At 39.6% G+C, this 21894-nt stretch overlaps 4 protein-coding genes, 1 long non-coding RNA gene and 1 pseudogene across 11 annotated transcripts; 4 read left to right on the top strand and 2 right to left on the bottom strand.

The window, feature by feature from the left end:
- LOC121792404 (GDP-fucose transporter 1-like) lies at window positions 1-3913 on the top strand. 2 transcript variants are annotated; one of them, XM_042190327.1, is made up of 2 exons: window positions 1-385; window positions 1869-3913. In XM_042190327.1, the coding sequence occupies exons 1-2, from the start codon at window positions 170-172 to the stop codon at window positions 2730-2732; spliced, it is 1080 nt and encodes a 359-aa protein (XP_042046261.1). In that variant the 5' UTR covers window positions 1-169; the 3' UTR covers window positions 2733-3913. The 2 variants fall into 2 exon arrangements, with proteins under 2 accessions (XP_042046261.1, XP_042046260.1); XM_042190326.1 differs by having other exon boundaries at window positions 1-1155; window positions 1248-3913.
- Window positions 3914-4119: 206 nt separating this feature from the next.
- Window positions 4120-5333, bottom strand: LOC121792406 (GATA transcription factor 16-like). Of its 3 annotated transcripts, none has more exons than XM_042190328.1 (3): window positions 4861-5333; window positions 4678-4779; window positions 4120-4566 (listed from the first exon to the last, which is right to left on the bottom strand). In XM_042190328.1, the coding sequence occupies exons 1-3, from the start codon at window positions 4897-4899 to the stop codon at window positions 4330-4332; spliced, it is 378 nt and encodes a 125-aa protein (XP_042046262.1). In that variant the 5' UTR covers window positions 4900-5333; the 3' UTR covers window positions 4120-4329. The 3 variants fall into 3 exon arrangements, with proteins under 3 accessions (XP_042046262.1, XP_042046263.1, XP_042046264.1); XM_042190329.1 differs by having other exon boundaries at window positions 4932-5293; XM_042190330.1 differs by lacking the exon at window positions 4861-5333 and having other exon boundaries at window positions 4686-4805.
- On the top strand, window positions 5218-7560 carry LOC121792407. 2 transcript variants are annotated; one of them, XR_006048876.1, is made up of 3 exons: window positions 5218-5354; window positions 5495-5656; window positions 6733-7560. It is a non-coding gene; the product is annotated as an uncharacterized LOC121792407 (long non-coding RNA). The 2 variants fall into 2 exon arrangements; XR_006048875.1 differs by lacking the exon at window positions 6733-7560 and having other exon boundaries at window positions 5495-5755.
- Window positions 7561-8446: 886 nt separating this feature from the next.
- On the top strand, window positions 8447-10636 carry LOC121792405 (annotated as a pseudogene).
- A 2532-nt stretch (window positions 10637-13168) lies between these two features.
- Window positions 13169-16220, top strand: LOC121765369 (exonuclease DPD1, chloroplastic/mitochondrial-like). Of its 2 annotated transcripts, none has more exons than XM_042161506.1 (4): window positions 13169-13296; window positions 14451-15138; window positions 15561-15766; window positions 15858-16220. In XM_042161506.1, exons 2-4 carry the CDS (start codon window positions 14504-14506, stop codon window positions 16034-16036), a joined length of 1020 nt encoding a protein of 339 aa, XP_042017440.1. In that variant the 5' UTR covers window positions 13169-13296; window positions 14451-14503; the 3' UTR covers window positions 16037-16220. The 2 variants fall into 2 exon arrangements, with proteins under 2 accessions (XP_042017440.1, XP_042017432.1); XM_042161498.1 differs by having other exon boundaries at window positions 13182-13296; window positions 14448-15138.
- A 553-nt stretch (window positions 16221-16773) lies between these two features.
- On the bottom strand, window positions 16774-21248 carry LOC121765357 (syntaxin-43-like). 2 transcript variants are annotated; one of them, XM_042161477.1, is made up of 8 exons: window positions 20769-21248; window positions 19580-19856; window positions 18903-18992; window positions 18671-18748; window positions 17605-17682; window positions 17461-17526; window positions 17303-17383; window positions 16774-17212 (listed from the first exon to the last, which is right to left on the bottom strand). In XM_042161477.1, the coding sequence occupies exons 1-8, from the start codon at window positions 20948-20950 to the stop codon at window positions 17105-17107; spliced, it is 960 nt and encodes a 319-aa protein (XP_042017411.1). In that variant the 5' UTR covers window positions 20951-21248; the 3' UTR covers window positions 16774-17104. The 2 variants fall into 2 exon arrangements, with proteins under 2 accessions (XP_042017411.1, XP_042017420.1); XM_042161486.1 differs by having other exon boundaries at window positions 19580-19853.
- Window positions 21249-21894: the final 646 nt, after the last annotated feature.

Raw genomic sequence — 21894 nt, 5'->3', positions numbered from 1 at the left:
TTCTCATTCCCCCCATCAATTTTTAGGGTTTCTCTTCACCCCATTTTTTTTTATCACGGACAGATCGTCTATTCTGCTAACGAACTGATGAATTCATATCGATCCATTCGATTCCATCAGGATTTAGCTTAACTCTGCTAAATTTCTCCAATTTAAAAGCCCTGCGTTGATGCGGTTGGAGGCGCAGAAGCAATACTGTGCAACTAGCAGCTTGGTGATCGGTTATGCTCTTTGCTCCAGCTTGCTTTCTCTGATCAACAAATTAGCGATTACCAAGTTTAATTACCCTGGTTTACTCACTGCTCTCCAGTATTTAACTTCAGCCGCAGGTGTTTGGATTCTTGGTAAACTTGGGTTCTTGCACCACGATCCTTTTAATCTAGGGGCACGTTTGTTTGCCATGTTGGTCTAACATATGTTAGCATATATTTAACACTATTTTTATGTTTTCATTTTTGCATAGTAATCACCTTCAGCAGTTTGTTTGGCAATATACGTATCATATGTTTGCCATACATCTGTTTGGTATGATACATCAAAACGGTAGATACAAAATTCTATTGACAAAAATAGCCTCATAAAATTTTATAATTCCCGAAATATCCTCGTAACTCTATATGGCGTTGAAACCAAATTCGTTCGCGCCCCCAATTTCAACTTCTCCTCAAATACATACTTCATCCCCAAATTTAGCCCCTTGTGAGGACGCTGCAACCTGCGATACCGGAGGTTACCAAATCAAACGAAGATCTTTGCCTGAAGTTAATGTTGAATGACTGGAAAGAGATCTTCGGCAAGGACCGTGCGGAGGGAGTTCGGTCAGTGGACACAAGGGATGCGGTTCACAAAATTTATGGATCTAAGGCTGATTTGAATGAAGATTCAGAGATGTCCTCTCCACCGACTTTAGAGGAACTCTTCCCCGACGAAGTTTTTCATGCTGATGTGCTACCGGAGATGGTTGACGAGAGCACATCTGTACCTGTGGCGCCTACTCCGAAGGTGGCAAAACAAACAATTAGTAGGAGTATAATATACATGATCCATACTAATTTCTTGGATCCAAGAAATCTGGTTGAAGCTCCTTCTCATCAATGGCAACAGAATTCTTTTCCACAACAACATTGCTACTCTCCTTCTTAAAAGCACAGAGAGGTAATTTTGCCCCTAATTCCACAAACCAAATCAGTGAATTCCACAAAATCAAAATTAAAATTCAATTGAACAAAAGATCAAACACTTGGTAGGAAACAGCTTCTGAGGCAATTGCGGCCGTAGCCTTCATTGGAATCCTCCTTCTGGTAGTTAGAGACGACAGTAGGAACGCGCTAGATTCTCAGCATCATCTTGAAATATTACGTTTTTGTTTTTGTTTTTGTTTTTGTTTTTGTTTTTTTAAAAGTGAATTTACAGAAGAGCAGAAAGAACTAGCAACCGCCGCCGGCGAGGAAGAGGAGGTCGGATGGATTGCCGCCTTCGGCGAGGGAAGCGCCCCATCCGCCGTTCGGTGAAGGGTTAGTCTCGGAGGGATTGAATGGTGAATGGAGAAGAAGGGTGTTTTGAGATATTGATTTTGTGCTTTGGGGTTGGAGGGAGTCGGTGTATTGGAAGGAAGAGGAATAAATGATGGGGGTATTAGTGTAATTTGTTGGTGAGAGGGTCTATCATTGTTTTGAGGATTTGCACAATCACAGCTGAAAGCAGGTATAGAGTTATCACAAATTTTGAATTACCAAGCAACTGCAGTGACGGGTTTTGAGATTGAATGCCGGGTCGTGTGTATACGTAACATGTCAAACAAACGAGGATATTAAGGTAGATAAGGGGACTATCTACCCCTTAACATGACAAACAAACGAACCCTAGAGACAGCAAAGAAGTTCCTGCCTGCCGCATTGGTGTTTTATCTGGCTATTTTCACGAATACGAACCTCCTTCGTCATGCCAATGTTGATAACTTCATAGTGTTCAGATCTTTGACTCCACTTCTTGTGGCCATAGCTGACACAACGTTTAGGAGGCAGCCTTGTCCTTCTAAACTGACCTTCCTTTCACTGGTGATCATTTTGGGGGGTGCGGTTGGGTATGTAGCGACCGATGATGGATTTACGCTGACTACTTATTCGTGGGCTTTCGCCTATTTGGTGACTATCACGACAGAGATGGTTTACATCAAGCACATTGTGACTAATCTTGGGTTGAACACTTGGGGATTTGTGCTGTATAATAATCTTTTGTCGTTGATGATAGCGCCCCTGTTTTGGGTTTTGACAGGGGAGTATGCTGATGTCTTTGCAGCTCTGGGATCCTCGAGTGGAGCTGATTTGGTTGAACCCGTTGCGTTTTCTGCAGTTTCTTTGTCTTGTGTGTTTGGGTTGCTCATTAGCTTTTTCGGCTTCGCAGCTAGAAAGGCTATATCCGCTACTGCATTTACGGTTACAGGGGTTGTGAACAAGTTTTTGACTGTTGCTATCAATGTGTTGATATGGGATAAGCATGCCACACCTTTTGGTTTGGTGTGTTTGCTCTTGACTAGTGTTGGAGGGGTTTTCTATCAGCAGTCAGTCACTGGAGGGGTTCGGACTGCTCCTAACCAGTGTGAGTCCAAGCAAATGGACAGTAAGAATGATATCAAAACTGATAAGGATGAAGAAAAAGGTATCTCTGGTAAACTTTCTAGGGTATTTGTGTTCATTTTGTTATTAGCTGCTGGGAGAACACCTCTTATTTGATTACAGTCTATAGGTTACTCACTCACACAAGAATTTCCTGGAATTTTGTATATATGGAATGTCTATGACTTATGATCCTCTCCATCATTTACTATCTTAGTTCGGCCATGTTTTAATTTAGCTAGTTATAGATTAGACTCTTTTTGGCTTATGAGTATCATCAGTAGATCTTATTTTGTCATTAGCTGTGCAACACCAATTATTTGATTTAACGGTCGGTCAAGCCTATATGACCCCGAAGATACTTTTACGATACTTTTGGTCACTCACTCACCCAAGAATTTCCTAGGAGTTTATACTGTGGTATGTCTATGATCATCTCCATCATTTACTATCTAAGTTTGGCCATGTTTTAAGTTAACTAGTTATAGATGGTACTCTGTTGCCATATGAGTTGATGTTGAGGATCATTAGTACATCTTATTTTGTCCGGTTTTAAGGTCACTTGTCTGCTGAAATCCATATTTAGCTACCAGATTCATACTTTATTATGTATTGCTTCCATTTCTAACTAACTATGTTAGATTGTCTATTTATCTTTTATCGGCATTTGTTAGTTGTTGAAATATGTGAATCCTCTTTCAATGGTCATTACAAGGCAATTGTGTATGCTTGTGAGAATCGTATGTGCAAACTCTCCTCCTTTAGTCAAAGTTAGGCTTATAATAACAGAGTAGATTCTCCCTGAAGAGTTAAGCATGAGCTTCAATTCTCTTGAATTAGGTGAGTTGTTGCTAAAATCAGGAGTTTAATCCTGGTATCATGATTGGAATGATAGGAATATAGCTGCATATTGGAAAACAGATTTGGTGAAATAAAGCTTTAATGGTACACTTCCTATTTTCAAACAGTCAGCTCTCATTGACCATCTTCATTTAGTAAAATGTAGTGGTTGTCCTGTTATGTAGTATCAAGTGCTATCTTATAGCATAGAATGGAAGTTTGGGTTTGGTGGAGTGGTAAATACACCACATACCACTCCACCAAACCCTCTTTGCATACTTGGAAAGAATCACTTTTACTATCACAATAGTGATGCTTTTCTCATGGATCTTGTTCAATTCATAAAGAAAGTTATTCCTATTTAAATGGGAGTATATTTTTGGGTTGGACTTACTTGGGTTGAAATGGGTATTGTAAGTTCACTTTATCTTTTTAAATAGTTGGTCTTAACATATTGATTAGATGATTAAAACTAGGTGATGAGCAGGCCTAATTGTCAACGGACATCTTTGACGTGCCTTAATTTGTTGAAATTATAAACAAATGACTGAACCAATCCCTCACTAGTTAACCTTGAACAAGGTCAAAAAGTATAAGTTTGCACGAATAGAGCGAAGGTAGCTTAGCTAGTCAACTAGGCAAATAATTTGTTTAATGCCAAGAATAAAGACTTGAACAGAAGAGCACTTCATTGATGATTTCCATACGATATTTACACTAGCTTTTTTTTTTAATTCCACCCCAAGCCCAACAAAACAAAGGAAAATGAAACCACTAGTCCCAACTCCTAACCCCTTTCTTCAATCTACAAGACTACAAGTCTACAACCCTGGTAAAACCATGAACAAAATAGCTACACTTTTCTCACACCAATCTAGGCAAAAACAGCACCAAAAGACAGAGCCATCAAAAGCAGGGCAGCCCTCTCAACTTCACCCCACTCTTTCGGCCTCCTCAGCCTCTTCGGCGCCGACCTCCGCCCCACCGCCACCTCTACTTCCTTCCCCAGAGGTATCAAGTTCCTCGTTTTCCCTATTTTCCCCTTCTTCACATCGTTCTTCGCCACCGCCCGCTTCTTTCTGTGTCTGATCCCGCAAGCATTACACAGAGACTGAGGGGAAAAACACACACACAGCAACAGAATTAGCTTCACAAGAGGAGATCCGACCCGAAATGGCAAAAATTGAACTTTTTTATGGATCGATTGATGAGAAATTGAGACCTTAGGACCTGAAGGGCCGCTCCTCCACAGCGGCGTGGTGGTGGTTCTGCAGTCGGAGCAGCATTTCTCGATCCCCGCTCCGATCGTCGACAAACCCTCTTCCTAAAAGACCAGATAAGTAAGTACATCAGCGAAAGGGGGGATTTTGAAAATACAAGTAAAAAAGATAGTACGGTCGATCACTTGAAATAGTTGTGAATTGCAACGGAAGACTGATCCCATCTCTCAATAAACTAATTCTACTTCCTTTTTACCATTTGGCTAGATTCCATGGCTTCCTTTTTTTGATCGTTGTTTACTCTTTGAAAGCGGGGAAGGAAAAAGATTGTTTCGCGACTAAAGATGAATGAATGTTGGGAAGCAGAATTTCGCAGAATGGTCACATGATCTTGTTAATCACAAGGAGAAGTAGTTTAATTCTGGGAGAGAGGGAGAGACGGAGAAAACCCAGAAGGCAGGCAGGCAAAGGGGGGAAATGGCGAACTGAGCAGAAGGATCATAGAGAGAGAGAGAAAGAAGAGAGAGAGAGGCACGGGCGCCGAGAAAAATCGAACCCTAATTGGAGAAGCTAAATGACGAAAAAGGGCCTGAATTGTAGGTAGGGATGAAGTCCCCGACAAATAAGTGTTGAGAAGGAAAAGGTGGGTATCATCCCACGTGTCACCATGCATGCAAAGGTCCCTCATCTCTTCTCTTATTATCCCTGCCACCACCTTTTTTTTAAAAAATATCTATAAATTAGAAAATCACGAGTTGCTGACTAAATACAGAACTGAATTTTAGAATATAAATCTATTTAACAGCCTTACCCTTCTAGGTCTTACAATTTTGTAATACAAGAGAAAAGGCGCTGAGGCTGATCACTGTACCGGCGGATCTAGGTGGTGTCGGCCGACCCCACCGCCGGCTCCGGTAAATCGCCTGGAAACGCCCGCAATTAGCCACCCAGTCTCTACATCTCTGCGGCTAGAGAAGAAAGGTTCTGTTTCTTATAGTATTAGTTTTATATTGATTGGACCTTCTTCAATTATTACTACAAATTAATTAAAGCCCAATTCATTTTTACCTTATATTTTAATATAAGTTCCAATATTAAATTAATTCTTCATAATATTAATACGAAAACTTTAGCATAAGTTTCAACATTAATATGCTATTTTGACTCTCTATAAGGAGATTTTTATCATTTTCTTTGTTCAACTTTGTAGTAGGAGTACTAATCAATAATTGGTATATTCTTTTCTCTAATGCTTAAATTCATTTTTATCCTATTTTATATAAACATAATAATTAATACACTGGTTATTGATTTAATTACTTTGCTTATCTTAATGAGACTATATTAAAGTGATGTAGTATATCATAAAGGATTATTAGTTGAATATATTTTTTGACTTTTGGTAATTTTATTAAATATATCCAAACTATCGCATGATAATTTTTATAATAAAATAATATTTAGTTGTTTTCAGATTGATTTTGAATACTCATTGAAGCCAATTATCATGCACAGCATAACGCATAACATAGTGCTATTTAAATTTTAATATTTTTTACTAAAAATTATTATTTAAATATATATTTTCTAGGTTCCAAATAATTGAGTTATTTTTTCATTTTAGAATGTTCCACTATAATAAAGTTGTTTTTTCTTAATCTTCGATTCAAAAGAATATGACTCTACTAGAGCAGAATAGAGGGATTATTAGTTATCTCAGTTATTCCGATCCCACGATTATCAATTTCTGGATTTGCCAAACATAGGAAAAATAACAAGAATTGTTGGAGGAAACAAATCTAATATCTGTAACTGAAGAAGTATTGCTAAAGAAATAGCCAGGAATAAAGAAAAAAAGAACAATAGAACGCTTAAAGCTCAAGAGTAAACAAAAGGGAAATTAGCAATGAAAAATTTTCCGTAATTTTACTTGGGTAATCTTAGACCATGTTTTTCACCAATCATCTCAGCAAGCAAACAGATCAACCAATCAACCATTATTATTAATATTTAAATAATTATTTCTTTCTCACATCTTCAATGTTCCTCTTATTCAGCTGTACTTATGTTCCATATGCGCCATGACCCACACGTGATGGGGGTGGCCAAATGTAGGAAAGGGTGAATATTGAGGGGTGCTAGGTGGAAAGTAAACGATCAGGGTACGTTGCCACTGCCGCCTACTTGTGGATGGTGGCGGCCATAGGTGCGAACGACGATGACAATAGGATGAGCTCATCCAAGCAATGAATAAACCCTACAATTTTAATGGATAAATGAACTCCATTTGATAGTGAATATCGAACTCGGCACCTCATATAATAATGTTTAAGCTCGTTGCCGCTAGGACAAAGGCTCTGGACTTATTTAGGCCTCAACTTATATTTATCTTAGCTAAAAACAAAGTTTTTTTAGGTAAATCCAATATATTTATTTATTTTAAGACAAATGTCACATTATTTTAATTATTTTTTTCTCCTCATTAGAGCATTCGCAATACACGCCCTAGCAACCACAGTGCGGCTAGGTGGTCACCGGGCAGCTGGGCGCGTATTGCGAGCGCCTAACCTAGAGGGGGAGAGAGAAACGCCCGAGCTCACGGTTGTCGCCGAGAACTGCTGGCCGGTCGCCCAGCGCCTAGCGACCGGCGAACATTATTTTTTTTGTTTTATTTATTATTTTAACTCCATATATATGGCTCGTTACCATTTATTGTATTCACACCACTTGTTCTACCGACTAAAATTCTTCTCTATTTTATCGACCAATCTAAGAGCATCCACTACGCTGTCCCCCCACCGCCCCTTAAATCACTATTTGAGGGCCCCACTATACTTTATTCCTCCATCCCTTAACTGAGGGACGGAACCTGCAACGCTCTGTCTCTTAACCGTCTCTTATTCCGTCCCTTAAATTACTATTCATTCAATTTCATTTTTTTATTTTTTTTCCAACACAATTCAATTAAAACACACTTCATTAAAATTAAAACAACATTAAAATTCAAAAAAATAGAAAATGAACATAATTAAAATGGACACGCATTTGCTCAAAAGGATCCATTTGTTTGAGTTGATTTAAGATGAAATTGGAGTGGTTATAGAGAAGATTTGAGAGGAATAGATGTGTGTTTGTGTGTGAAATGAGTATGAAATAAGATTATTTATAGAGTAAATAAATAAAAAAAATAATAAAAAAAAGAAAATAAAAAATTAACGGTAACATTACCGTTTGAAAAATAATTTTTTTTTATTAAAATTCGAATTTTTTTAAAAAAACGAATTATTACGTCATCCGTGACGACGCCCACTCGCGGGCCAGCGAGTGGGCGTCACGCATGCATCGGGGGCGCGACACGTCGCCCGGGCGCGTGTCGGGACGACGCGTCCCTTGTCTCGCGGCACGGGCTGGGGACGGGCTCGGTACGAGACGAACATTGCAACGCGTCCCGCGGCGGAACCGTCTCTCCGGGACGGAACGCGAGCCGCGCGCGGGACGCGTAGTGGATGCTCTAAGCATGACATCTGTATTAGGACGGTAGAGAATAAAACTTATTTTAATTACTGTGCACGGTTAAAAAGTCAGTAATTTTCTCAATAGCACAAAAAATTACTGTACAGAAGCAGATTAGAAAAATAAACCGCATACGGCATACCCTCAAACCAGAATTCATTGTTCACTCAAAAACCCTAGTTTTAAGCGACCTCGAAAATGGTGGGAGGAGCCCAACAAGCTGCGATGGGGGGAGCTGGACGAGGACGACAGCGAGGACTTGGATTCCCTGCTGCCGCCGAAGCAGGTTATCGGCCCCGACGAGAGCGGGATTAAGAAGGTTATCGAATACAAGTTCAAAGATGATGGAAACAAGGCCAAAATAACCACCACCACGCGCATCCGCAAGCTCGCCAATGCCCGCCTCAGCAAGCGCGCTGTCGAGCGTCGCTCTTGAAAGCCCCCGCGCCCCTGGTACTACCATCTTTCCGTATATGATCGCTATTTCATTTGTGGCTCTGCCGTTTCTATCATTCATGTGCTGTTAAACTGCATATACGTTTCTGTTCATAATTGTTTGGTTTAGGTGTTTTATTTGGGGAAGAAAAGGTCGTGATTTCATATATCCTGATTGCAATTTCTGTAACATGCCTCTTTTTTCTTTCTCATTTTATTCACTTGTTAATTTTGAGATCTATGCCATTGTCCACTGGGCGATAATAGCCAGACTTGGGAGTTCTGTTCTGTTTCCTTAAATGAATTGGCACAATTCACTCGGTAAAGTTTTTGACTTCCAATGTTTAGAGGATTGGTGACATATCAGCTCCATGTGTTTTAATCTTGTTTTCCTATACTTGTTTGAGGATCAATTGTTAGTAAATAGAAGTGAGCTGCGGTGAGGTTTAATTTCTTTCCTGCAATACCTCCTGTGTGTCTAACTAGTACAGTAGTGCTTGCAAGGTTGAGATGGAGCCAATATAATTGTGTTTTGTTGATTTTGAAAGTTAGTATCCTAATCCGTATTTTTAAACAAAAAGTGTTCTTCTATGGACAATTCAACCAGGGTCCTCTAATGTGATCTATTTGTTGTTTTAAATCTCTTTGATAATTAACCAGAGGAGGCATGGCCTTGAAGTATGCTATTGTTGAGGGGCTCTTTGGTTTTCACTGCCCATGTGCAAGCCACAACTATTGTTCCCATGTCGTTACACCATCCTAGGATGGCTGATTCCTTATGATGAATCTCTTTGAAATTTATGTCTGGTTGGTGGAGTAGTTTAGATATGTCTAAACTCATGATTGCATAATCTCACACATGTTATGTGATTGTTCATAGATGAATTTTTCTGATTGATGCTCCAAACAATATGCATCAAAGTGGTCTGTTATGCATCAAAGTGGTCTTACTTTTGAGGATTTGTTTGCTTTCGTCTGACTTCATTGTTTGCTTTTCCAACGTCATTACTTTTTCAAATCTTATTTTAAATGACATACTATGACTCACTAAAAATCGTGATATTTTGACACTAGAGATGACTACCTTAAATTGCAATGTAATCGATCTACAAGGTGCTTCATTGTGACATTGCTCAAGCAATTGTTTCTGTGGACAGCAGTTTTTCCAATTCTTATGTAATGTGACAGTTGTGGCATTTATACAGTGTATGGTAACCTTATGTTGTTTGTTTTTTCTTTTAAGGTTTATGTTGTGTTCTTCTCATATGTCTACTCATGCTCATGTAATTGATGAATTGGCTAATAGGTACAAAAGCAGATGAAGCTAAGTCTGCAGGGGATCCGTTAGCTCAAATGGGGAGAGGAGGAGCTGTGCTCATGGTATGTAGAACTTGCGGGAAGAAGGGTGACCATTGGACCTCAAGATGTCCATACAAGGATCTCGCTCAACCAAGTGAGACCTTTGTTGATAAGCCGCCAACTGAAACTAATACCGCAGCTGGTGGTACAAAGGGAGCTTATGTTCCCCCTAGCATGAGAGGAGTGGTACTGACATGCGGCGCAGGAACGAGGAGAACTCAGTCAGGGTTACCAACCTTTCTGAAGACACAAGAGAGCCCGACTTGGTTGAGCTTTTCCGGCCATTTGGTTTAGTTAGCCGAGTTTATGTTGCCATTGATCAGAAGACTGGGACAAGCAGAGGTTTTGGTTTTGTCAATTTTGTCAACAGAGAAGATGCAGAGAGAGCCATCAACAAGCTTAATGGGTATGGATATGACAATCTCATCCTAAGAGTTGAATGGGCTGCTCCTCGGGCAAACTAGTTGATGAAATGAGTAAAAAAAGCGCATACGCCGGTCTGGATCATTGAGGAGACTTGTGGGAGAAGATGGCACATTCGATTTTGTCTGTTAGACGTCGTGTAATGTTTTTATTTATTACGTTCGACAAGTATAATGTCAAGTTTTTGTAAGTTAGATCCCTGACTTGGTGAAAAGAGGGCTTATTTTCTCACATGCAGTTTTTATTTGGTATTTTTATGACTGGAGATGCTTTTGTTGTATGCTGCAGCATATCTTGGTTATGCGCGCTATGTGCGCTCTGGTTACATTATTTATTTGGGTCTTACCAATAATATTACACGAAATTATGTGACGTTTATTAATATATCCATACTTTATCTACCAAAATAAACATTAGTTGTATTGCAAGTTAGAGAGATAACTGTTACAAAAGGAACTGTAGGATACTTGTATATACAATTTTTCATTCCAAAAGCAGACTATATTCCTTCAGTAGTAGTACATGAAAATACATATTTATGCATATTAAAAAAAATAATTAGTTTGCGTATTTCAATAATTTATGTTATACTGTACTTATTATTTTAAAAATTTTGTGGTAAATTTAAATTTTTTTTGAAACGATTTAGCTGGTGGAGAGTCTGGAGCAAAATGAAGAGGGAAAAGAGAGAACTGTCTCTTTTTTTGGTTGGTAACCGAATATCCATGATCCATATTCCATACACTGTCTTAGAGCATTTACGGTGGGATAAATGTCCCGGCGGACATCTTGACGGACTTCCCAAAAACATCTTCCGCCACGTCATAAGGACATCCAACTGGACATCCACAATAATAAAAATTCACCAAATTAAACAATTTACGGAATTAAAATTTTGACACGAATACAGAGAAAATATAGACACTTTATTTAAAATAAAAAACATACATAATTATTAAAAAAATACATAGTTGAAAAAAAAGCCTCAAGCTTTGACAAATGCGGCCCTCGTCGTCCCCTCCGCCAGTCCCGTCGTGCCCGTGGCCGACCCCGGCGTCACTCACGGGGAAGGATGTCATCACCAAATCGCGCCGCATACTGTCGATGACATCCTTCAGCATCAACTTGTACAAGGGGTCAGTCGTTGCATACCACTTCTCCATGGTGTGTATCAGGATCTCATGTTGTTGTATGCGGGCGAGTGAGGGGAGCTCGGGATCGATCTGGGAAGGAGCTGTCGATTGGACCTCGGGGGACCCGCTGGCGCTTCCCCTAGACATCCGCATCGGGGTCTTTTGCCCAATCGGGCGACGGCGGCGGGAAGACGATTGAGGGGTCGGGAACTCTGCCTCTGCTTCGGTCAGCCAGCTTCAACACTCGAACTAAACTTGACGGAAGTTTGCACCACAAGATAGACCTCTCAATATTTGAATTCCCCGAAATCCAATTCACTGTCGGGGAACTGCTGGTGAGACAGAAACTTCACATAATCGGCGGACATGCCGCTGGTTGCCGTGCGGAGGTTGTTTTGGTAGATGCCGGCAAATCGGCTGAGCTGCCTCCTCAGCCGCTCCCACTGTTTTAGGCATTGCTCTCCATCGTGAGGCTTCCCACCCGTCAGTTTGAATTGGAGGTAGCTTTAGCTAATGCGCTACCACATTCTGTCGATATGTTGGTTAGCCCCGACGTAGGGATCATCGACTACATTGATCCACGCCTTTGCCAGCGCGACGCACTCCCCTATGCTTCAGATGGTCCTCTTTCTCCCAACGGCTTCCTCTCCCTCCTCCTCAGCCCCCGCCCCACCCTCGTTCCCCGCACGAGAGGACGAGGTAGTGCCCTTGCCCTTCCCTCTCCCTTGCTTCCGCGTCCTCCCTGCCGCCGGTGGCATCTCAGTGGGAGACTCCATGACCGAAGATAGCCCCAACTCCTCAAAAGAGAAAGTCTCAATGCCGGTGAACTGAGTCTCTAGAGGAGTACTCTGGGGGAATCAATAGACAATAAATCCATGTAGGGGCGATAGACATTGTCCCCAGGTGATTGGGGGCCCCCTGCCTGCTCCCCCCGCAGCGGCAGGCATGCCCTGCATCTTCTCGGGCATCATCATCCCGGGCATTTGGGGCATCATCCCACCCATCCCTGCACACTAAGGGGGTACATATTGTAGTACTCGGGCATCATCCCCGCCATTTGGGGTTGGGGCATTATTGGCTATCATCCCGGACATCGGTGCACTTCCGCCGGCATTTCCCCCAACTCTAACGGGAAAAGTTGGCGTTTGTGACTCGCTCGTAGCGGTGAATCATTATCATGGTGCTCCATTTATCTTCAAAAGAAATTAAAGTAGAGAGAGAAACTCGTTAAAACCAGTGGTGCGAATGAAATGAAGTTAAACGAGCCGTATATATAGAGTTTTTTTATAAATTAAAAATCGGGACATCCGTCGTGGCACCGCAATGGAGGACGCCCCGACGGACGTCGTCAGAAAGTCGCGGAACTCCTCGTCCGCCGGGTTTATGCCTAATGGCGGACGTCCAGCACGCCTGTTCGACGTCGGCCGGGACGCCCGCCGGTGCGGATGCTCTTAAAGATTCAAAACTGATTTGTTTATTTGGGAAACTGAAGGAAGATAGGTGGCCGTGAAATATGGATCGGAGCCACGATCCGCACGTTTCGGGTGGGCTTTTCTACCAATTTTCTATTTTTTTATTTAGGACAATTTTTTTTATCTTAAAATAGAAAACAATAAGGCTCTTTCATTTCGCATGTTCTTCCTTCCCCCTACTATTTGTTTTCTCCCTCCACACTCATCTCTTTCTCCTCTCTGTCTATTCATCCTATCATCTCAAGTTTGGATCTTTACAATTCGCATTTCCGCTAATTCTCCTCAGGCATGCCTCGTTTCCCCTCTTTTTAAATACTAGTATAATCGTATTCGTATCTACACTTTTCTGCGTCCGAAAATGAGTATCCGATATTAATGTGTGTTTTATTTGGTTCAATGTTGACATTCTTTATTTCATTTTTGAGTTTTTCGAGCATAATTTATGGATTGGCTTAACTGGATTGCTCCCTCGCTTTCAAAGTTTTAACCTTTTTGGTTGGGTGGATATCTCCCTTTGTGATTCGGGGTCTGAAATTTTCTTGTTTGATTTGGTGTTAGTCTGTAACGGAAGATTTATTGCTTGATTATTTTTTATAGGTTTGGCTTGAATTTATGGGTTTGGCTGTTACTTCTGTTTTCAGTACACACAAGGGGATGGTGTTTAACTATATGCAATTGATAGGTCTGCGACTTTATTGACTTTTTTCCTGACTAATCAATTTTTGAAATGTTGCTTTAATATATATCTCTAGGTTATTTATTAACTTGGGTTTCATGAGTCTAGTATCAGTGTCGGCCTTCAGCTATAGTTCTGGTAACTGAAATATTGTTGTTTGTGATTATTTTGTGATGATTAAATGACATGAGGGAGTATCGATGGGAATTTTAATGAATTCAGTAGTTTATTTGATGTGATGGAAGGGTAAATATGGTTGTCTGTGCTTAAGAGCTGACCTTCACTTGTTTCTTAAGGTCACAGTGAGTCTCAAAGCAATGAGATGGTTAAACAAGGAAATAGCAATGTATGGCATTTATGTATATATGTATGTTGCCCTTTGGTTCATGTTAAAGAAATCAAGGACTCATGATTTTTTTATCCCAGATCTTTGCTATTTGAAGCATGGTAATGAAACTCTTGTTTATTTACAAACAAAAGGACTCTGTTATCATTTAGGCTAGCGTTTGATGTATGATTTTAGGTAGCAGACCTAATAGCACACATGGATTTGTCTAGTCTGTGATACCTCTTGTATTGTGATGCACCTTACACCTTATTTTTATGGTGATATCATGTATCGATGGAAGTGGCATTAGATTCTCAACTCTATTTGTCATATTATGCTTGTGTTTTCCATTTTCATATCGTCTACTTCAAAACATCACTGAGCATTTTCTGAAGTTTGTCTTGTATGATAATATATCCCTTGTGTCCCTCAGCAGGTCAAAACATTTTACCAGCTTTTGAATCCGGTGCTGGTAGCCCTTTGGTTTGAATGAAAACAATTGCAATGTGCTTCTCTCTCTTGCCATTTCCTCGATGCAGAATTCATTCATTAGCTAATTGTTGGTGGGAGAATTTGTATAAATTTCGTAGCAGTAGTGGAAGCAGTTGCAGCAACAAGATTCTGTGTGCAAACAACTACGAGCTTGAAGGAGGATATAGCAGCAGGAGGTGGACAAGGCGAACTATAAATTCAAAAACCGGAGGAAATAAGGAGAGCCTAACTAGCAATAAGAGTATCAGCCATAATATCATTCCTGAAACAGGCAATGATTCTGGTAAATTGGAAACGACTAAGGCACGGAGAACCAGAAAATTAAGTATTAGAAACAATGTTTTATCTAAAAATGCAAGCACCGAAGTAGATACATACAATGTAGAAAGAGCAGAGGTAGAAACAGATCAGTATTATGCAGACTTGGCCAAACTCGCAACAATTCTTTGTTTTGATATTGAAACCACTGGTTTCTCCAGAGAAAGAGATCGAATCATTGAGTTCGCATGCCAAGATCTTCGAGGGGGTGAAAACAGCACCTTACAGAGCCTAGTCAATCCAGAACGCGATGTGCCAAATGAACAAATTCATGGCATTTCAACCCATATGGTTAACAGATACGATATACCCAGGTAATTAGACATTGAGGTTCAGACCTCAACAACATATCTTCATATATATTGTGGTTGACAAGGATCATGAACAACAATCATTACATTTTGAATAATATTTTATGCTAGTTTGAAGATATATCTCTTTAATTTGACATATGAAATCATTATATTGCATTTGTTTTTGGTGTTTGTTTTCCTTCTGTTGCTTCCTTATCACAGTATGGATGTATAAGCTTGCCATCAACCTCCCTCTCCCTTGCAGTTGATCTTAAATGTCTATGTTGATGTTTCCGCGAGTTTGATTATATCGTAAATCGACTATGATTCTCAGTTTAGGACCCTGATTTATGGAAATTCATTACTTCGATCCACCCATATTGAATCTTTCATAAAATAAACATATCATATACACACGCTTTATACTAGCTAGCCTTGTGTAGGATGATGGATTTTATTCCCGTCCTACTTCAGTATGTCCGGAGCCGTCAGCTGCCTGGTGGAGTTGTGGTCTTGGTGTCTCATAATGGGAAAAGTTTTGATGTCCCCTTCCTGAAAAGTGAATTTAGTCGCTGCTCTTACGAGATTCCTCCAGATTGGTTGTTTGCCGATACCCTGCCTCTGGCTCGTTTAGTGGTGAAGAATAAAGGTTCTTGATCCGTTTCTTTCTGTCTTCCTCTATATGTAGTTTCTACCTGTACAAAGTGATTTTCTAACCGTATTATCGTTACTGTTATCAGGATCAAAGGTTCCCTCAAGAGTTTCATTGCAGGCCCTCCGCGAGCACTATGGTATTCCATCAATCGGGCCAGCTCATAGAGCCCTATCAGACGTACATTCGTTGGCATTGGTTCTCCAACGACTGACATACGACTTGAAACTGCCGGTATCTGGCCTCATTCAAGCTTCCTTTAGATAGGGAATGCCTAGATTCTACAATTGCTTACCAACTTCTTCTGATTTGTTATATTTGGCCATTAGATTGTGCCAATGTACAGCTAGCGTATAATCTCATCAAAATATCTGCAAGCACAAGTTGCCAAGTGTATTTGTAGCTTCGGACCTTTTTATATGGAAAATTTATTCAACTTAGCTGAACTAAATTGATGTGATGCAACATTTACAATCAGACCTAAGTTATACACTCTTCATTGTTGTCTGTATTTCCGAATTTTGGTCTTTATTTTACAGAGATAATGCATATTTAAGGGGGGAAAGTAGGTCATAGTACTACATTTTTTATGGATAAACGATGAATACTGGGATTTTTTTTAATTGGCAAATAAACATAAATTTTTAAAGGCCACGCCTCGCCTCGCCTCGGTTGACTTGAAGCCATGGCCTTGCCCCAGGCATTAAACACTTTACTGCTAGGCTAACCAACACAGTGCACACATTTTGGTACCCTTTCTTACACATGTTTCATTCAGAATTTTGAACCGGAACATTTGATTTTGAAAAGAATTGTGATCTTTAAGAATAAAATCAGATTTATTGTTGCTATTGTTTGCACTTTGTAGGAGACACATAATAGTAGTATGACTTATGTTCAACCCATAATAATTAAGTGCGATAAACGATAAACCAAAACATGACAAACTAACAAAGTATAGCACCCGAAAATATGTATTAGATGCAGTGAGATTGACTACTAGATTTAGCATGTGAAATATTTGTATTCTCCAATTGAAGAGTGAATCCTTACAAGAGCAGAGTAATATTTGGGCTAAAATAAGGCTCATTCGTCTACACAACTACAATATCTTCCTAGACAAAAAAGAGGAAAAAAGAGAAAAGGAAGAATTGAGTGTGAAATCCTCGAGACTATACATGATGCCGGAAATTCTACAGGGAAGAAAGAAAGCAGGAGGAGAAATAAACGGCAACTCTTTTCGACATTTAACGTAGGCGCTGGACAAGGTAAAACTTGGAAATCCGAGTCATTGGCTTGAGAGTGTAACCATAATTATCCCAGCTTTATCATAGGTTAGAAGATGATCTCCTTCAAAACTAAGAGTACTAGCATCACAAAGCACATGATGATAAGAATCGTTGCACACATAACCATGCCACCTTGTTTTTGATTTCTCTCAGCCTGCAAATTAGTTTCATTGCAACACAAAGTTACCCATCAAAATAAAGTAAGGAGTGTTTGCACGAAAGGCTGCTGAAAAAGTGACTGGACCTTCTGAAGTTGTTTCAAACCGTCTTCAACTGTGGCTGCAACATTTGTTATGTTGTAATCGATCCTGTCAACAATAGTACCCTGTTTGGAGGCAAAAGCTAAATCAAATTGACATATTCTGTATTAGTAGCTATTGAGAAAAGCATATAACATCCAACCTGATCAATGACTAAAACTGACAAATCCTTCATAATTTGAGCAAGTTCATTGACTGATTGCACCACCTAAAACCAACAAAAGTTATAAGAAAAACCCAACATCTAGTGCTCTTGCATAGAAGAAAATGTAAATATTTCTATCACCTGTTGAATTTCTCTCTCCCTTTCTGCAGTGAATGCTTCACTTTTCTTTAGTCTGGCAATTTGATGTTCACTGAATCCCTAAAACAAAGTGAGGTTGGCAACCAACTGGAGGTTAAGGATGCATTCGTGACATAATTAGAAGATTTGTATTTCAGGTATGGGGGGTAAAGAAACAACAGTCAGAAGGTGATCGAAGACTCTAAAATGAATTTCTGGGTAAATAACAAAAAAATTAATCCAGAAAAGGTGATCTCGTCCTCACTTTGAATGAGAAACGTTTGTTTAGGTCCAACAGTCACAGGTTTAATAATTTTCCAAACTCAGCCCAGGTTTAAGCAGTCATCTAGCAGGACTTGAAATCGCAAGCAGGGGAAACTCATTTTCCTATTGATGTAACAACCAGAAAATGATATAGGCATACCACCTTGATCAAAGAAAATTTGTGTTTAAATGTTTGTAGGTTACAGTAGACAATGGTTGCATCAATAACCAAGCTTGAGGTCAGAGATTCTAAATGGTGCTGCTATCCAAGTACAATGCACCGATTTATACGAGCTGTTGGTTCAAGATTTGAAGATACCAAATTTACTACTCACTTCATGTAATAGGAAAATCATAGTACAAAAAAATATCAAGACTTTTAGAAGTGTAGATAGGACTTTAATGATGCTACAGTAAGCACGAAACTTGAAATACCTATAAGCTATATATACATGCATGGGGGTGCGTTATATTGCTAACTATTTAAGTTGCTAACTCATCAATGCAGTGTATTAAAAACGTCAATACGGTGACATTAAAATGACAACACATAATATCAACACAGTATATTGAAGTTCAACAAAATTATGTGTTGACATTTTAATATCATCGTGTTGACATTTTTAATACACTGCGTTGATGAGTTAGCAGAGTTAGCAACTTAAATAGTTAGCAATTGATCACACCCCTACATGCATGTCCGTCTGTGTGCACATGCATAACCGCTTTTTGCACAGTTTACCGCGTAAAGAATCTTTGTCTACTATTCTAACCAAGACACTATCCAAAAGAGAAATTCACTCACTATGTCATCAATATCATCATCATCCCTTGTTGACTTGCTGCCATTTAGATTCATTTCTAAGTCAACCCCATCAGAACCCTGCACATAGTGGAAGGAAATTAGACCTTGTTCTATACAAGAATGCCAAGACATTTCCCATCACAAGGAGGAAGTGTATTATTTCACTGGAACAGAGTTGGCTGATATTCACATTTTAATTCGGGATGGCAGTGTTCAGGAAAGGAAATCATACCTCTTTCTGCTGCCGAAGCCGTTTCAAATATACTGACTGTTTCTTGCGTAGCTCCACTGAGAGGGTCTGAAGGTCGGTAGCTAATGACCGCTGTGAAAGAAATAATGCACTTTAACTTCAAGCACAATCTTGGTTGTATACACATTACACTGAGCACAAGCTTTCATAACACAGGCATAATAAAAACTAAAACTGATGAATAATATTCTTGTAGGAAAATATGCAACATGCTACATGAGCATATTATGTGGTCAACAGGGTAATCAAAGATATGGTAATCATATATGTGACGAATGAGAGCCACAGGGACCACAATTTTATTCTATTCTATTTGAAATCTGCATCTTAGAGTAAAGACCACCAGATGATTGACAGTTCCATATAGAGAGACATTGGGGATAAAAATACTCATTAATCTCATTAAGAATGTAAAATATTACAAAAACTTCCTTTGTACATATCAAACAATGGCCGAACATACTGCTCTTCTAGTTGCATCAGAAACTAATTTTATCATGTATACCAACTTATGTAGTTTATATCATAGTTTATCATCCTGTAGAGTTCAACAAGAAAAATATTTACAAAAATGGCTCATCTTATGTTCACATACAGTTCAGGAAATAGAATAATATCACAAGTTATTATGATTACATACATTTCAGCATATATTATACCTGGACATTTTTCCTGATATTTGAATCCTCAGATGGCCCACCAACCGAGAGTCTTTGTAATCTTTTCTCTGATTTTTTCAAAAGATCAGTAATCTCTTGTGTTAGTGCCTCAATCTGGCGTTGATCCTCTTTACCATCCCCAAATGAAGGCATTAAAGCCTTGGCATGAGCCTTCGATAACTCAGCCATCTTCCCTCTCACACGTTGTATGTTAGTCGCTATTTCTTCAGATACATCCACCCAAGCTGGAGGTAAACCTACTGCAACTGTTCCCCTGCTGTAATAATATTTTATGAAAGGAATAGTCAGACCAGATGGTATCGGGTCTTTGCTTGTATCAATGCACATATATGGACAATGATAGAGTTCAGTTTGTAAGTTTTCATTTCTGATCAAAGTATCAAATCATAGAATATAACGAAAACTCTGAGCTATGTGCAGCTGGAATCCTCCTCTCAAAGCATCGTTTCCCAATTAAAGTGTCTAAACCCATTATAAGGACCTATAGAGATGGTCCCTAAACTTCTGAAGCAGAATTACGGTGATATTGCAGCAAAAATATTTTGGATAAATTTTGGTAAGTTGATATAGAGACAGCCATAATATTCACAATTCATAATTAAAATCATCCACGGCCACTATGTGGTGCATTCACCCCATCCATTTCATAAGGACATTGTAGCCAAGAGTTTTCGGGGTAGCTCACCTTCTATTTGACTAGGTACCTTTTTATTTGAATATCACCATAACCAAAAATTTTCAGAGGACACTGAACAATCTTAGGATTTCAAAATTGAATTATTTGGCTCCTCTCTCACTTCAAGGTCTAGCAATGATTCGGAATTTCAGATGGAACAATAAACTGTAAAAATATTAAGCTAACATTACATTTTCCTCTTTTTTTTCGATTCATCAAATCATATTGATGAACCATCATAACGAACTGGATCATAATCTCCGGTGAACTGTAACGGATGCGATAGAGGTAAAACATATCTCATAGCATACATTTTTCAATCAGGCAAATCAATGCCAACCAGTTCAATAACTCAACAACTGATACAATATTGCATTGATCTCAAAAAATCATAACTAAATCTGAAATATCAAAAAATAAAAATAAAAACAAATTCAACTACCAAAAGCAGACAGCAGAGTAGAGAGAACATTGCCAGTCAAATTAAAGCACCTGGAGGTTCCAGGATCTTCAGTGCTAAGAGGAGTGTAAGATTGGTTAGGGTTAAGCAACGACGTTGTCGAGAGCTCGATCACCGCTCTTCCGCCGGAGCTCGACGAGCCCGCCGGAACCCTGACGCTCTTCAACGCATCCCTATACTTTCTAAACAGAATCGTCCGATTCCTCGTCGCCATTGAAACAAAAAGGACGGATCAATATTTTCTCAGAATCTACCAACGCATATTTTAATCAAATCACGAAATTGCTTTAGTTTATGATAGATCTGTGTATGATGGAGCGAGCACTCCGTAAATTGGATCGGCCCGACATCTAAACGGGCCACATTAAATGATTCGAGTAGATTGGAATGGAAATGCTCGGGCTGAAATTCGGGCCTAATTTGGTTGGCGAATTTTCTGACACGAACGAGCCGCGAGTATTTTTCGCACAAACGACGAAGAACGAAAATGAAGATATAAATTCTGAGGGGCCTATTTGGTTATTCAACCCTGAATTTTCTGATTCGGAAATAAAGGTTGATATATGCATACATGACGTTAGCGCTACAAGATCGTATCACCTAGATGTTGGATCTTTCACTACCGCCCAACGTTATTCAAGTATATCAAAAGGCCGATATCACCTAGATGTTGGATCTTTCACTACCGTCCAACGTTATTCAAGTACATCAAAAGGCCGCTCAACATTCTTTTTTTGTCATCTTCCTCTTTGGTCACTCGAGCACATAATCAATTCACGAGCACCAACCACAGTAGATAGATCTCATCCGCCAAGTAATAGCTCATATTGCATCTCCAGTAATTGGTCGTGAATTCGGCAGTCAGTGTTTTGGCAGTGCATGCTTCATTGAATAAAGTTGATTGGTTCAAGACGTGGATATCATTGTTCGGCTCGCACCTCAAGCTCGGTATCGCACCACAAGGGTCGGTCCCGCACTCAACCTAGTCCCCCTCGTTTCTTGCACCAATGCACGGTACCATACCACACCACAAAATCTAGCGATATAATACCAAATTGTAGTGTGATGGGGATGCTCTAAATGTGAACTACGGCAAGAAGCACAAATACACGAGCCTCGATCCACAAACTTAACAAACAAACAAGATCGAAATACAAA

The sequence above is a fragment of the Salvia splendens genome, chromosome 2 (assembly GCF_004379255.2).
Source record: "Salvia splendens isolate huo1 chromosome 2, SspV2, whole genome shotgun sequence".
Taxonomy (NCBI): Eukaryota; Viridiplantae; Streptophyta; class Magnoliopsida; order Lamiales; family Lamiaceae; genus Salvia; species Salvia splendens.
This window is presented reverse-complemented; position numbering and strand designations above follow the sequence as displayed.

Coding starts and splice junctions, on each gene's coding strand:
- LOC121792404 (XM_042190327.1), top strand. CDS start 170: ATGCGGTTGGAGGCGCAGAAGCAATACTGTGCAACTAGCAGCTTGGTG. Junction 386..1,868: donor ACGATCCTTTTAATCTAGGG/GCACGTTTGTTT, acceptor CGAACCCTAGAG/ACAGCAAAGAAGTTCCTGCC.
- LOC121792406 (XM_042190328.1), bottom strand. CDS start 4,899: ATGGGATCAGTCTTCCGTTGCAATTCACAACTATTTCAA. Junction 4,780..4,860: donor GCAATTCACAACTATTTCAA/GTGATCGACCGT, acceptor CTGGTCTTTTAG/GAAGAGGGTTTGTCGACGAT. Junction 4,567..4,677: donor GCGGCCCTTCAGGTCCTAAG/GTCTCAATTTCT, acceptor TTTTCCCCTCAG/TCTCTGTGTAATGCTTGCGG.
- LOC121765369 (XM_042161506.1), top strand. CDS start 14,504: ATGAAAACAATTGCAATGTGCTTCTCTCTCTTGCCATTTCCTCGATGC. Junction 15,139..15,560: donor AACAGATACGATATACCCAG/GTAATTAGACAT, acceptor AGCCTTGTGTAG/GATGATGGATTTTATTCCCG. Junction 15,767..15,857: donor TTTAGTGGTGAAGAATAAAG/GTTCTTGATCCG, acceptor TACTGTTATCAG/GATCAAAGGTTCCCTCAAGA.
- LOC121765357 (XM_042161477.1), bottom strand. CDS start 20,950: ATGGCGACGAGGAATCGGACGATTCTGTTTAGAAAGTATAGGGATGCG. Junction 17,527..17,604: donor GGGAGAGAGAAATTCAACAG/GTGATAGAAATA, acceptor TGTTGGTTTTAG/GTGGTGCAATCAGTCAATGA. Junction 17,213..17,302: donor GTTTGAAACAACTTCAGAAG/GTCCAGTCACTT, acceptor ACTAATTTGCAG/GCTGAGAGAAATCAAAAACA.